The 14,969-nt window shown below is 37.6% G+C and overlaps 2 protein-coding genes across 2 annotated transcripts; both read left to right on the forward strand.

Annotated features, from left to right (window-relative positions):
* The first annotated feature begins 210 nt into the window (after positions 1–210).
* On the forward strand, positions 211–3,433 carry rplp2l (ribosomal protein, large P2, like). Its single transcript, XM_041790777.1, has 5 exons — positions 211–365; positions 1,816–1,939; positions 2,045–2,093; positions 2,849–2,944; positions 3,321–3,433. The coding sequence occupies exons 2-5, from the start codon at positions 1,817–1,819 to the stop codon at positions 3,395–3,397; spliced, it is 345 nt and encodes a 114-aa protein (XP_041646711.1). The 5' UTR covers positions 211–365; position 1,816; the 3' UTR covers positions 3,398–3,433.
* Positions 3,434–7,059: 3,626 nt separating this feature from the next.
* LOC121508471 (ferritin, heavy subunit) lies at positions 7,060–12,209 on the forward strand. The gene is made up of 5 exons (XM_041785361.1): positions 7,060–7,358; positions 9,111–9,216; positions 10,038–10,184; positions 10,412–10,537; positions 11,787–12,209. Exons 2-5 carry the CDS (start codon positions 9,115–9,117, stop codon positions 11,943–11,945), a joined length of 534 nt encoding a protein of 177 aa, XP_041641295.1. The 5' UTR covers positions 7,060–7,358; positions 9,111–9,114; the 3' UTR covers positions 11,946–12,209.
* The last annotated feature ends 2,760 nt before the right edge of the window (positions 12,210–14,969 follow it).

Genomic DNA, 14,969 nt, shown 5'->3' on the forward strand with positions numbered 1-14,969 from the left:
CCGGTGTCGGGGTTTAACAGGTCATGGATTAACTTTTTTTTGGAGTTTCTGCTTGTCACATCTGCCATGGGAAAGATGATTTCATCAACTTTACATGACTTTTCCTTTAAAACATGAACTACCCTAACAAAGATAAGGTGTATACTACTACAGACGGCGTGGCGTTCTTGCAGGACAGTCCTGACAGCTGTTTCGAGTTGTAGAGTTGAAACTAAATCCTCCTGTCGTGTGGGGGCCCACTTTTCACTTTCTGTTTAAATTCTAGTCGAAGAAGAAGAGACAGGTCTTCCGCCTACATTCTCTGACGTAACTTCCTTTCTGTCCGTGCTAACGTCCGAGTGAACACGCGTTCGCCTGACCAGCAAGTAAGTGTCTGTTTGACTACACTATATATACCTAAATAGCGGGGAGGACAAGCATTTACTATCATTAACATGTAAATTCGGGCCCACGGAGACTTAGAAAAAATAGAGAGCCACTTCTAGGTATTTTTTTTTCTTAATAATCCGCATTGACGCTAGCAGCTAAGCTAGCTGGTGGTAATGTTAGCGGGATCACAGAAACGCCGCCACATGGGTGAAAAATCGGCATCTTAAATAAAACACTTATTTGAGTAAAATTGTTGGCTTGATTGGATGGTTTCTACAATCCTTAATGACAAATAGAGTAACAGGTATTTAACTCCTTTGAGAGTAAGTCTTTTCAGACACACTTAGAATTGACCAGCTAACTGGAATTCACACATTTTGTAAGAAAATGTGTAACTTTTAATGTATTGACTACTTAAGTGCTCATGCTAAGGTGAAACCTAAATAAAATCTTTTTAAAGGACAACACTTTCCCTCTGCTACATGAGTTATTTAGGTGTGACTTGTTACTGTGGTGAAGCCAACCTGAAACCAAAGGTCAGGACTGTGGTGCAGTTGCCCTTCATAAACAATATAGTTGATTGATTTACCAGGAAGGAAACAAGTAAACGGATTCAAGCTAGATTTTGTCAGTATTACCTACTAGTGAGCCTCGTTGGGTTATAGCCAGTGATGCATGATGTTGGATTTTGGCCAGTATTTACAAATTAATTTTAGCAGATATGGATACTGATATTTAAATGAAATTTAGACCTAATACTTAAGTCCCTAAAACACAATTCAAAGTTTGATGCTGAACAAATTTCTTGGGAAGCACAGTGTATGATACCAGTATTGGCACATTTGTTTAAAAAGACAGATCAACATTTCTACATATATTTACAACCAATATTTAACTGAATATCAGCATATATCAACTGTATATTTTGACCATATTAATATGTTTTGGCTGGACCAACAGGCCTGTCAGTTGAGGTATTTTTATTTATCCTGATTTTTTTTTTTGAAGTTGAAGTGTCTTTTGAGGTCTAAAGTTTTTCTCTGTTTTTCCTCAAACCTACAACTGTGTTCAATGGACTGGAGTTCTAGGTCTGAAAAACATACCTTAATATTGGTATTGCATAATGAATCTGTAAACATCGGCATATCACAATTAGGTTATTTCCCCTAATTGTTCAGCCCTATATCTGCTGATACAGATGCAGATAATAAGGTACATTCATACACATTCTTAGATATTAAAATATTTTGGATAATGATGGAAATGAGTCTGATTAGATGTATAGATATTAGCTACATTGAAATGGCCATTCACACATACTATATGAACTAAACAAGTTAGATGGATGTTTTTTCTTTACTTTTGGAAGGTGATTTCAATGAAAAATTTTGTGTTCAATCTCAGCCTTTCAGTTTTCAAACATTTTATTTTCCTTTTTTTCCTCAGGATGCGTTACGTTGCTGCTTACCTGCTCGCTGCCCTGGGTGGTAATGAGAATCCCGAGGCCAAGGACATCAAGAAGATCCTTGAAAGTGTTGGCATTGAGGCCGATGATACACGTCTGGACAAGGTACAGACAGGCTTTAATTGTGTTGATGTAGTGTTTGCTGCATTTGTTCTACCTGTAGTTTGCTACTTTCCCTGTTCAGATTGTATTCGTTTCCTCTCTCAACAGGTCATCTCTGAGCTCAGTGGCAAGAACGTGAATGATGTGATTGCCTCAGGTGAGTGTCAGCACAGCAGTATCCATACTATACAGGTTTGTCGAGTGATAGGTTTTACTTAATTTAAGGGAGGGGAAAACAGATTGCCCCCCCAAAAAAACTGGTTTTCCAGCCGTGGATTCAGTGTATTGAAAGCTAAAACCATTGTGTGTAGTTAAAAAAAAAAAAAAAAGGTTTAAAAAGCTGTGGAAGGGCTTTTCAATATGGATTGTAATCAGAGATGAATCCTAATAATTTGAACTCTGTTGAACACATGGGGGGGGTCTCTAAAAAGCTTGGTAGCAGTTGAAAATAAAATGAATTTTCTGTTACAAATAAATTAAGAAATTTTTTTTTTTTTTTTGCTCTGAGTTGGTGTTACTACTCTTCAAATTGCTTGGCTCAAGGTGTGAAGATGAAAATACACTTGTCAACATTCACTGTCATTAGATGTAATCTTTAGAGCTGGTTCAAGCTGGGCAAAAGACAATTAACTTCTGACTCTCTGGGTTATGTGACAAGCCACCAATTAAAAATTGATGTTTTCAATGATGTCAGATGGCTCTTTGAAGCACTTGTGTATGTGATGGCAAATAGAAACACTTTATTTTAAACTTGGAGAAGCAATAAATCACAGATTATGTCAGATTTCAGGTAGTAGCTGCAACTAATTATACAAAGTATATCATTCATTACATTCCTGACCTCTATCTTGTTTCTGGCTGTTGACTGTCAATGTTACTGAGTTTCTTTTCTGCCAACTCGTGTCTCCTCAGGTTACGGTAAGCTGGCCAGCATGCCGGCAGGCGGTGCAGTAGCAGTTGCCAGCTCTGCGGCTGCTGGCTCAGGCGGAGCTGCAGCCCCTGCTGCAGGTGAGCATTACAGTTTAGCACCTCATTTGTCAGCACCAATGACATTTGGCACATGCCTTCAGCTTGTATATTTGAGTTAATGCTGTCAAATTAGTGGGTTGTCAGTGTCTCTTGGATCAAATGTTAAAAATGTAAGTTCATATTTGCCTTGAGGCTGAAGCCGTGTCAGCTATTTAATCAAGAGAATGATGCATCATTTTTTTTAGTTGCTTGCTGAGTGTTAAACGGATAATGCTAAATTACATCCAACATGGCCAATATGATGCATGGTAGCCTCAGTCATTAGAGCAGCCAAAAGCTTAAAGAAAACATGCAAAAATAACCAAAGTGACACTGTAAATGTGAATAAAATTATCTTTCCTTACTTTAATTGCAGCTGAGGAGAAGAAGGAAGAGAAGAAGGAAGAGTCTGAAGAGTCCGATGACGATATGGGATTCGGCCTGTTCGATTAAACTTTTTCAAGCAATGAATAAAGTTTATAAAAAATCCAAACTTTTTTTTATTTCTTCAGCTCAAAATGAAAATATTGTTTGTATTTAGAAAAGCAGGAGAAGGTTGGAGACACATGACTGTGAAAAAGTAATAGACATATGTTTTAATACTGACAGGGGTGGACATTAACACCTGCCAACGAGGTGGACTTAAGCTGTGGCAGGTAGTAGTGACTCCCACTAGCCACTTTGACTGGCTGAGTTTATGACATTCTTTGCTTTATTGTAATTGGGCTTAACTGTTTGCACCTGTGTTTGTGAGCAGTGGGAGATGATTATTGCAATGAGCCTGTTTTGCACATAGAGGTGCCAGTTCCCCAAGCCAATGTGAAGTGCTAGAGTGGGTTGTAAATTAGTGAAAGTATAAGCCAATGTGGCTGGTAAGACAAATTAATGTTAAGCCCTGCTGCCAGTTTTTAGTTCATCAGGCTCTTCATAGCCACTGTAACTGCACTGACAAGGTTTATGCAATTAAACAGTTAGGTCCTTTGTTTTGAATCTAGTTGTGTTCTTATTGCAGCCAGAAATAGTCCAAATGTGCAACTCAGCCCCGTGATCAGCAGATGGCGCTGTCCAATCTTCTACAACAAACTACAGCTTGTCATGTAAAACATTTCCTATCATGACTGTGACTCAGCAGAGACTATAACTGAACCTTAAACACAAAAGTCAAAAAATTATTATGTCATGTTAATGCAATACACTCCTGCAGATGTTGATGACAGCAACTGATCCATGCTGAATCATGCATTATTTACAGCACATTAACCAACACCGTTGAGCTGCTAGCATGCCTGCAGCATTATTGAGTCATCCACAGCCAGTTAATCCAGAGGGTTAATCTCATAAAGTGACGTTAAATAAGAAAATAGACCCACTTTGAACTAGAGACCACTGGCTGGCATTTTGTTAATATTAGTACATTTCAAAAATTACATCCTGAAATTTGTTTATTATTTCCATATCTCTTGTACAGAGACATGAAGAGAGTCAATTTAAATTACCCTTAAGTAAAATATATTAAACTTTGAAAAGCAAACCAGTTTAACTCCTCAACCAGACAAAATTTCTCTAAAGTCCAGTAACTTCCACAGTTTCAAAATACTGACAAAGGAGACTCATTTCAGTGGTAGTAGTGTTTTATTCTCTGCTATTCTTCTGCCACTGAAAATTACTATTTAAATTACATGAATATTACATTATTTTATAATATATTTATTATTATTATTATTTATATATTTATATATATAGATTTTATGTATCACTGTGTATAGACATGCCAATACTGAGAAAAAAGCAAGAACAAAATTGCTGTTTTACAATTAAGAGTTCTTGGTTAGTACTTGATCCTCCCCTGCACTTAGACAACAGTATGCCTGTGAAGAAAACAAAAATGGATATTTAGGGCAGTGCATCTTTAAAAGGCACCAGCAACCTCTTAAAGGCAAGAAATTTTTTTTTTATCTAATTTATAATAGAAAATGTTTCAGTTTACTTATTTTTATCAAAATCAGCTAAAAACAAAACTTAATGCATCTCTTTTTCAGACATTGTCTATAACTCAGTAAAAAAATAGGATGCTTGATGTCAAAACAAACATTGGCCTAGATTTATACAGCACCTATAAAAAGTATTCACCCCCTTGAATGTTTTACCTTTTTATTGGTTTTGTAAATTAATTATTGTTACTAGAATTTGGCTTTTTTGACGAAAAAAAATACACAAAAAACTTTTTAATGTCAAAGTGAAAACAGATTTCTATGATAATGATTTCAATTAATTAAAGATGTGCACTGAGTGACTGAATGAATATATTCTCCCTTCAAGTCAGTATTTAGTAAATGCACCATTGGTTACAATCACAGCATTGAGTCTATTTGGAAAGGTCTCAATCTGGCTTGCACATCTGGACACTCCAATTGTACCCGATTCTTCTTCAAAAAACTTGAAGCTCTATCACATTGCAAGGGAATTGGTCGGGAACAGTCCCTTCAAAGTCCAACCACACATTCTCCATTGGATTGATGTCTGGGCTTTGACTCGGCCGCTCCAGAACATTCACCCTGTTGTCTTTAAACCATTTCTGTGTAGCTTTTGTTGGATGTTTTCAGTAACCTTTTCTCTAAGTTGCTTGCAGTGTTCTTTTGTCTACATGGTGTAATGGTAGCCAGAAATATTGATTAACCAGGGACTGGACTTTCCAGACACAGGCATCTTTATACTACAGTCACTTGAGATACACAGCACTCAGGTGATATACATTTTACTAATTGCGAGATTACTTGCATCAATGGGATGGACTGCTGTTGAATTAAGTTACTTTACAGGAGAAGAATAGTTATGCAATCACTTATTTTCCTTTACATATTTCTTTGACTTTACTTTTTAGAAATCTGTTTTCATTTTCACATTAAAGAGTTTTTCTAATGTAAAAAAGCCTAGTCATATTGATCATGCTTGATTTATAGAATCGAAAAAAGGGTAAAACATCCAAGGGGATCAGTACTTTCAAGGCACTGTACATTTCCAAGCAGTGTTGCCTTTTTTGTCTGGTTGCTTATATAGCAGTGTCAAAGACCGGACAGTAATTAACAACATGGCTTTATCATAACGCCTGGCACAGTATGTCTCAAAAAGACAATAAGTCATATCCTGACACGTGATTGTCAGATTGTACTCTGTTACTTAATCTTCAACTTTTCCTGATGTTGTCTCCCAAACCACAGAGCTGAATCATGACATATGCAAAGCTGAGCCAGCAGATGACGATAGATCTGAGTGTCTTTATGAGAGAGTGTGCTGTGTGCACTAGATGTCCTGTTGTAAACTTGTCATAATGGGCTTGGAGTGAACCTGATCCCATTCTCAAGACTTAAGTCTTCTAAATCTAAATGCCCTGCCAAAACCAAAGCCAAAGTTTACCCTTTCCCAGCCATGGACAACGGCATTTTTTTCTTGGAGACCAGAACTTACATGGCTTTATTTTGTTCCTTTGATTTCATTCAACTCCAGATCAAAACTTTTCATCTTATCGGTTCATTGGAAAATTCAAATATAAACTCTTCTTATTTCTGCTTTCCTTTAGTCTACAGTAGCCTCTAAAAATCATAAATGGTCTATGTAGAACATTAAATGATGGGAAAAAAATCACTTACGTTGATACAACAATGTAAAATAATAGTCAAAGTACAAAAGTCTTAGTTTTGTATGAGTATTTCAAGGGAAAGTCAAATTAAAATATTCAAAGGAGTCAATACACGACTGTGTTAATTTGCCTGATGCATTTGAACATTAGCTTATTGAGGAGCATCTTTTTTAACTGCTGTCTACTGTTAGCTTTCATTCAAATGTCAGCAAATAACTACTATCTTCATCTATCTTTTAACTTGTGAAGTCCTAGGGCTGTATTTGTATTTTCATCCTTGTGAAACCATGGGGAATCGAAAGGAGGAGAAGTAGGTCTGTGACGTTCACTTAATAGAAACGCAAAGTACTTCAATGTTTTTTTATTTCACAATAGTTGGGGATTTTCCACCACTGTTTTATGAAAAGCCGTACTCTGATTAAGGGGTCAGGCCGTTCCCTCTTCCGGGTAGTGACGTCACGGTCCAAACCATTTGGTTATCCGTTGAAGTCCTAACTGTGAGGCGCAGTTTATCCTCTCGATAGCGGACGGTGAAGGTTACCTGCTTCAACAGTGCTTGAACGGCAACCTTTCTACTGTCTTCCTACACAACTGGACGAGAATAATCGCCTAAGAATACCACCACCAACTTAAAACATCATTTTAATCATCTTATATACGTTAGCTTGCTAAGGTATCTTCTACACGTTTAGCTTGTCAGCTAGCTGTTTGTTTTGCTAGTTAGCCTCACGTAAAGCGTTGCGACCTCCTTCCCAGAAGACCCGCCACAGAGACCAGGTAAGAGCATGTCTGTAAGCTTTATGTTTCTCTCTTATTACCCAGTCACTGACTGCCTGGCTAAAGGAAAGGAAACGTTTACTGCGGTTGTTTATGCCACTGGGCCAGCTGCAGCTACGGCCTTGACGCAGTTTGCTTTACTGCCTCTGCGCAAGGTGTTCAGTGCCAGACTACGTGACAAACGGCACAACAGATCTGACAAACAAAGCTCTACCCTGCTTTACCTTTTCTACTTTTTATAAGATAGAAACAAGCTATGAATTGTATGATTTTATGTTTATTTATTCCTGGTCAAGTTATATAACTGATGGTAACGAGGTGGTGCCAAGCCAACTGACTGTAGGTAGTAATTAGGGCATGTGAAGTATGCAGCATGATGTGAACAGTCTCCAATGAAGGGATAGTTGAATTAATGCACTTTTTAAAAGAAAACTATTGTTTTCTGCTGTAAATTGTCAGTAAAAACTGTAGCTGCTTAGCAATATAGTTTATCTGCACGGCTAATACATACCATGTATGGTCAAGTGTTTTTCCCCTTTGCAATAATGAAAACACTTACAACATAAAAGACCTCTCATCTGGGATTCTCACTGTAAACTACGGGATGTAAATATGTCGTCATTTAAATTTCAGGAGTCACTTTGGCTAAGACATGTCTATCTAATCTTCGTTTCCTATCTAAATTTATTTGATAATTATTTTAAAGTATATATTCTTGTTGCATGTGCTGTGATAAATTTCACTATCTGTTGTATTATTGGAAGCAGGGCATTACATGTGTCAGAAATCATCAAGTTGGGGTATTTAACACCAAAACTGTCTATGTCCTATACCACTTGACGTTGACATTGCATTAAACCCGAGCATTCAGCTCTGTCCTGTGTACTGAAACTCTCACCTTTCATTTTTGACCATTTGAAAAATTTGGTATTAATTCTCTCAGTTCAGGTCTTAAAAAGGCCCTATAAAGTCTTAAATTTGTCAGTGAGTAGGAACCCTGTTAGGTAATTCCATAATTTTTGACACCACACGTTTTAAAATTATGCAATCTCTGTAATTTTAAAGCTGAACAGTACTTATAAGTACCACAACTTGAAAACACTACATCTATTTCATAACACAATTGTGTATAGAGTAGGGCTGAATGTGTTGGGAAAATAACCTAGTTGAGATTTTCCCCATATATTGCAATTACAAATTAATATGCAATTTTTTCTTACGTTCTTCATTATGAGTAGCTATCAGCAAACAAGCTATAAACCACTTAATATCATACAAAACACAATATTAGATAGATTTAACTAGGGCTGAAAATTTTGGAAATTTGCCATTATTTTCACTCAGTGAAAATTCAGAAAAACAAGAAAATACCCAATGTTGTTTGCCAAGGAGTTCTATTTTTGTTGGTTAAAGTGATGGATGCCACTGCTTTCTTCCCAATTCTAATCAGACTTCTAATTTTCTGTTATCAGGACCATCAGTCAGGTTACATCTTATTTTTCAGTTTTCAAACCCTTTCATTAAGTTCAAACTTTCCTGTCATAACTTTACCAAGTGCAAGGTTTTATTTGTTGTTCTTCCTGACAATAATTAATTTTCCATCAATCAATTAGGTCTCTCTTATTTTAAGCATGTAGACTTCTATCATCTGTGCTGTTTTCTTACACACATGTGATGCAATGTTTTTGTGCTGTTTTTGTGTCTAGTTTGACTTTTTGTTTGTTTTGTTTTGTTTTGTTTTGTTTTTTCCAGAACCATGAGTTCCCAGGTGAGACAAAACTTCCACCAGGACTGCGAGGCTGCCATCAACAGGCAGATCAACCTGGAGCTGTATGCCTCTTATGTCTACTTGTCTATGGTAAGATACAAATCACTGGATCAAAAAAAAAAATGTGGAAGATGATTAAAGCAGAATTTATTGATATAAGAGGAACATGTGTGTTGATTTTAGTTGTTATGGAGAAGTGATTCTGATTCCTTTTTAGGAGTTATTTATGTGCCATGTTTTGATGGTTTTAAAGGTGGTGTTTTATTCTCAGGCACCCTCCAGGTGTTGACACAGTACCAACCAACAAACGTAAGGCAGAAGAAAAACACATGGTAGTTTAAAAAAGTTATCCACACATCTTTAACAATTAAAGACACCACTAGAGCAGCTATGTTCATCAAACATTAACCTATGAGACATGTTTTAAGGTGATTGTGTGATGTCATGTGAGCTGAGTAGTAATGAATGTTCTCCCACTAAGTCATAAAACAAAGGTTGAGTTCTGTTTAGATTAGGGTATGTACAGAGACAGGGCAGAGAGTTTGTTACCTGACCTTAAAAAACGTGTTTCACCTCTGAGCACAGATTTCATTGATCAGTCCCACACAACTGTGTAAATAAAAGGGTTACAAAATGCAATTTTTAAACATTTGCTCTACTTTCTACCATTTTCAGCAAGGTCTTGCCAGGTAGTTTAGATGTTTTCAAAGTTTTGTAGGCACAGAACAGAGTAACACAGTGTTACTCTTTAATAATATATACTGAACTGTATACGTTGCTGCTCAAACTATGTAGAACAGTCTTGGCTTGAGGTATGAATATGCCTCACTGGTCCTTTCAGGGCTTTTGGCTCTCTAGCAGGAAATAAAAAGTTAAAAGACAAACATTCCTCTCTTCCTTTCCTCTCACAGGCTTACTACTTTGACCGGGATGATCAGGCATTGCCCAACTTTGCCAAATTCTTCCGTAATCAGTCGCATGAAGAGCGTGAGCATGCTGAGAAGCTAATGAAAGTGCAGAACCAGAGGGGGGGCAGGATCTTCCTTCAGGATGTCAGGGTATGAGCAACTATGTGATCTAACAAGTCATGTGTATGTGTTTGAGAGGATGCTCTGTGTGTGTATGCTGTTTGATCCTGAGTTATCGTAAGGCCCATGCTGGGAGGGTACCATGATGACAAAAAAAGATACAGTGGGCGTGAGTGTGCCGTGCTGCTTATCTTCACACACATACACAAACAGTTTAACGTTCAAGTAAAACTTTTCTGACTTGCTTTGTCATGCAGAAGCCAGAGAGGGACGAGTGGGGCAGTGGAGTCGAAGCCCTTGAATGTGCCCTGCAGTTGGAGAAGAGTGTGAACCAGTCACTGCTGGATTTGCACAAGCTCTGCTCTGATCACAGTGACCCACATGTGAGTATGAAAGTAGGGCATGAGGGTTACACAGTAAACCTTTAAACATATTAACTTTTTCACATGCTTCAAAATAAAACCAGTATAAAATTCTCCAGATCAGAATTTTGATTGAGAAAATTAATCTGTTTTAGAGAATTGTAATTTTTAATTTAAGTATCAATATTCAGCGAAAGCGTTGAATAATTCTATCATACTAGTCTGGATGTCAATGTGTTTTCCTGCCCCATTCTGACTCTTGTCCTTTCTTATTTTGAAAGATGTGAAACATCACGCCTTTTAAAAAAAGTTACAGAGTTACACTGTCACTGGGTGCGCAGATGGTTGAGTGGTTTAAGGTGCGCATCATGTACGCGGGCGGCCCGGGTTCAAATCCGGCCTGTGGCCCTTTACTGCATGTCTCTCCCCACTCTCTTCCCTGTTTCCAAGTCTATCCACTGTCCTTCTCTATCTAATAAAGGCACAAAAATAAATCTTTGGAAAAAAAAAAGTTGCACTGCCATTTAGCAGATGCTTTCGTCCAAAGCAGTGTATTCTCAGATTGTTGTTGGGCAAATACAACAGAAAGTTGATTTAACTTGTAAAGCAAATTCATATTCAGTTCACTTCTTCTTCTTTTGTGAAAATGTAGTCGTTTTTACTTGAAAAGGAACAAAAGATGTGACAAAACAAAGAGATGGAGATCTTCAAAATAAAGCATATTATAGACTTTACGTCACATTTTTTCTCCAGGCATACATTCCAGCCCTCTGAAAAAAGATTAACGACCCATTTTTTGGTCCTTACCCACGAGTTGAGAACCAAGGATCTTTAACCTGGAGTCTGGGACCCCTTGGGGGATGCCATAGACTTCAGTGGGCGCACAAGGGTCTGTCTGCTTGAAGATTGTTAAAATAGGTTCACTCATATTATCTAAAATCATGATAAAACACTTATGAATTGTTCATACAAGGGTCTTTTGGTAAGGCAGCAATTTATCTTTTTCCATGTGGGACCTGGGGGGCTTCAGCTCTTCTTTTATACGAGTAAGGGCCTCAGTAGAAAACAGGTTGGGAACCACTGGTCAAGAAGAATTTGTCTTTGAGATGTTGCCAGTTAACTTCATTATACCTTTGCAATGTCCATCTAAACGTGTCACGAGGTTAAAAAAAAACTTTCCAAAATGATAGTGCTCATTCAATGTGTGCCATCACATCAGTGAACATTAATGATCAATTTATAATCAGATTTTCCTCTTTTTTTTCTAAAGTTGTGTGATTTCATTGAGACGCACTACCTGGACGAGCAGGTGAAGTCCATCAAAGAGCTGGCAGACTGGGTGACCAACCTGCGCCGAATGGGAGCACCACAGAATGGCATGGCAGAATACCTATTTGACAAACACACCCTGGGCAAAGAGAGCAGCTAAATCCCTCCACATCACTTTTCCAAAAGCTTTCTTAATATGTAAATTTGTATCGCGCTTTCAAGTGTTTTCAAAATATATAAAGCCATCTGCATGATAACAGCTAGTCATAGAAACCTCTTCTATTACTCATATTGTACTCTGCATTACAGTTACTTCATAGACCCCTGTTCCCACAGCTGTGAGCCTCGCCTGTGTCATCACTTTATCTGTTGTGTTTTATGCCAGGAGTTGTTAAACCAATTAAACAAACCCTCTGGATTCTGATCTTCTTGTCTTTTTTTAACGTTTTCTTGTGTTTAGAAATGTTCAAATCTGAAAAAACATCAAAATTTCCTTCTCATGACAGCTGTTAATTATAGCACAGATGGACTGTTTCACTTCCACTAATGGAGAAAGCAAAACTAAGATGCAGCTGCTACCTTTTTGTTTCAGTTTACACTTGTGCCAATGATGAGCAAAGGGAGAACTGTTTACATTACTGATACCAAAATTCCAATCAAGATCTGACTGTTTTATTTGGAGTACTTAAGTGATGATAATCTATGTATCATGTTAATCTCAGTGTGAGTGAATTGATAACCTGCAACTGGGTGACAAGTACCAAATGATGAGCGCCTGCTGCTCAGTTTGTAGGCAGGATTAGGAAATGACATCGGTTTATTTTGTGCTATAGACCTGCCTTTCTCAACCAGGGTGCTGTGGCATCTAAGAGCTCCTTAATGGCTCTGTCAGGGATGCCTTCATAATATATTTAGACAAGAATTATGAATATGCATATCATTAGCTATCCTGGTGTAATTAATCAGAGTTTTCCCATGTGCCTTTTCCTGAAATAACATCAATGTCTGGGTCAGCGATTAAATAGGCTTACATCATTAGTTACACACTTCACAAGAAGAATGCAGTGTTGTTTGCCTGTTTCTCAGTTCAGCAGGTGAAGAACAGGAGGTCAACATTTGCCCTGTCTGCATCATCTGAGACTCAGATTTCTTGTTAATAGAACATAACTGTCATGAGTTGCTGTACAGGCCTAACTGTCTAATATCCCCTGTGTGTGGTATACTTTGCAGTCATAGGGATGTAGAATGTTTGTCTTTTTATTCATACAGTTTGACTGGTGGGACTTGGGATTTTTAACATTTTTGAGGGTGCCCTAACAGGAAAAAAAGGTTGAGAAATGCCGCTATAGACTGATCTGATATTCAATCAACACTTCCTTGGCCCAATGTTTGAGTTAATGTACTTTTGTTATTTGTATTGGACCACCTATGAAAGGTTTATGCAATGTTAAGACGTTTGGGGCTTTCCAAGCTATAATCTTAGAGAGTTTACACAAAATGTAATGGAAACTCTTGACTTCAATTCAGCCAAGGCGGTTTCCTTTGTTTTGTAAGTGTGGCTTTTTTTTTCCTACTTCATCTTTACTTTAACTCTGGGTAGGTAACTGTTGGCACATGGGTGTTATGGTGTTGCTATTGTTACTCCCTCTAGTGGTGATTAAGAATTATATGATCAACAACACTAAAAAGAAAATGTCAAAGTTGCCTGTTGTTATACTTTTTTAAAAATCTTTTTATAAATCTATTGACTCTTATAGAGTTAAAGAAAAAAATCAGGTAAATGCCCTGTCTGTTTATTTTGTAACAGAGTTGGAATTTAACTTTTTCATCTTCTTGCTACTATGGCAAGTGGATTTAAAAATCAAGTTATAGACTTTGTAATAAGAGGGAGTTGCTAATTTTAAACTGCTTTTTTCTGCTAATTTGTCCTGTACTCGACCACACAGGCCTTGGCTGTGCTTCCTACAGTTACACTGTAAATTCATAGGCATTTCCTGTATTACAAGTTTAAGAATGGCTAAGATTTAGGCTTTTGTGCATTTTCTGCTGTCTCATGCTCGAATGCAGGCTTTGTTCAACTTAACTGGACCTTCAACAAGCAAGACATTAGTTCAAACATGCCTTTAGCAGATATACTAGTTGCAGTGGAGAACTACACATGAAACTGAGTCAAACCATCTCAGCACACAGCTGCCTGTAAACATCTGACAGCGGCTGTGATACAGGGAGGAGGAGGTGGGGTTTTTTGGTCAGTGACCATGTAGGTCCACTTGGCTTTCCTCATAAATTTAATAGGAACAAGCAGAAAAAGGAGCTCATTTTATGTTGTTTACCAAAATCACTTATTTGGGTTAGGATACTTTTACTTGCCTGTTCTAGTGGCCTGTAAAATGGAGAAAATTTGCCTGACGCTGCACAAAAATGTCAGCATTTGGCTGGTGGCATGTGCTATTTCCCACCCTGCTTTTTATGTGAAAATGTTTCATGAGATTAATTTACTGTAAGACAATCTTTGAGTTTAATGTCAAAGAAAACATGTTTGGTTATTTCAGTACCTCAGCCATGATTAAAAAGTATACCATATAAAAAACTTAATTTTAGCTTTTTTCCCCCAAAATTCTGTTAAACAACAGTGTTTTCATCCAGGAATCTGCACTGATATGGTAAAAACCTGATTTTAAGATCATGCAAATATGTTACAGCTGTCAAACGATTAAAATTTTCATTTGCAATTAATCTCAGAATTTCTGTAGTTAATCATGATTAATTTCCTTTTCTTGAATTTTGATACATTTACAAAAAACTTTTTTTTTCTTTGATGTTGAATTTTTTCGGGGGAGGCATTTTTGTGCCTTTATTTGATAGAGGAGGACAGTGGATAGAGTCAGAAACAGGGACGAGAGTGGGGGGGAGACACGTGGTAAAGGGCCCCAGGCCAGATTTGAACCTGGGCCATCCGCGTACATGGGGCACACCTTAAACCACTAGGTGCACCTGCACCCCTCGTATTGAATTTTTGTACCACCTTAAACTAAGAGTAACTGACCTGTTAGGATACTAACCTGACATGATCTGGGAAAGCTTCAATGGGAAACGTTTGAGAAAAGGGAGAGGCTTTGAAAAAAACTCGGAGGGTGATTGGATGAATGTTCTGTCTGTCACATCTCTACGGGCCAATCAGAGC

Source organism: Cheilinus undulatus, linkage group 1, assembly GCF_018320785.1.
Source record: "Cheilinus undulatus linkage group 1, ASM1832078v1, whole genome shotgun sequence".
Taxonomy (NCBI): Eukaryota; Metazoa; Chordata; class Actinopteri; order Labriformes; family Labridae; genus Cheilinus; species Cheilinus undulatus.

Coding starts and splice junctions, on each gene's coding strand:
- rplp2l (XM_041790777.1), top strand. CDS start 1,817: ATGCGTTACGTTGCTGCTTACCTGCTCGCTGCCCTGGGTGGTAATGAG. Junction 1,940..2,044: donor ATGATACACGTCTGGACAAG/GTACAGACAGGC, acceptor CTCTCTCAACAG/GTCATCTCTGAGCTCAGTGG. Junction 2,094..2,848: donor GAATGATGTGATTGCCTCAG/GTGAGTGTCAGC, acceptor GTGTCTCCTCAG/GTTACGGTAAGCTGGCCAGC.
- LOC121508471 (XM_041785361.1), top strand. CDS start 9,115: ATGAGTTCCCAGGTGAGACAAAACTTCCACCAGGACTGCGAGGCTGCC. Junction 9,217..10,037: donor CTTATGTCTACTTGTCTATG/GTAAGATACAAA, acceptor TTCCTCTCACAG/GCTTACTACTTTGACCGGGA. Junction 10,185..10,411: donor TCTTCCTTCAGGATGTCAGG/GTATGAGCAACT, acceptor TTTGTCATGCAG/AAGCCAGAGAGGGACGAGTG.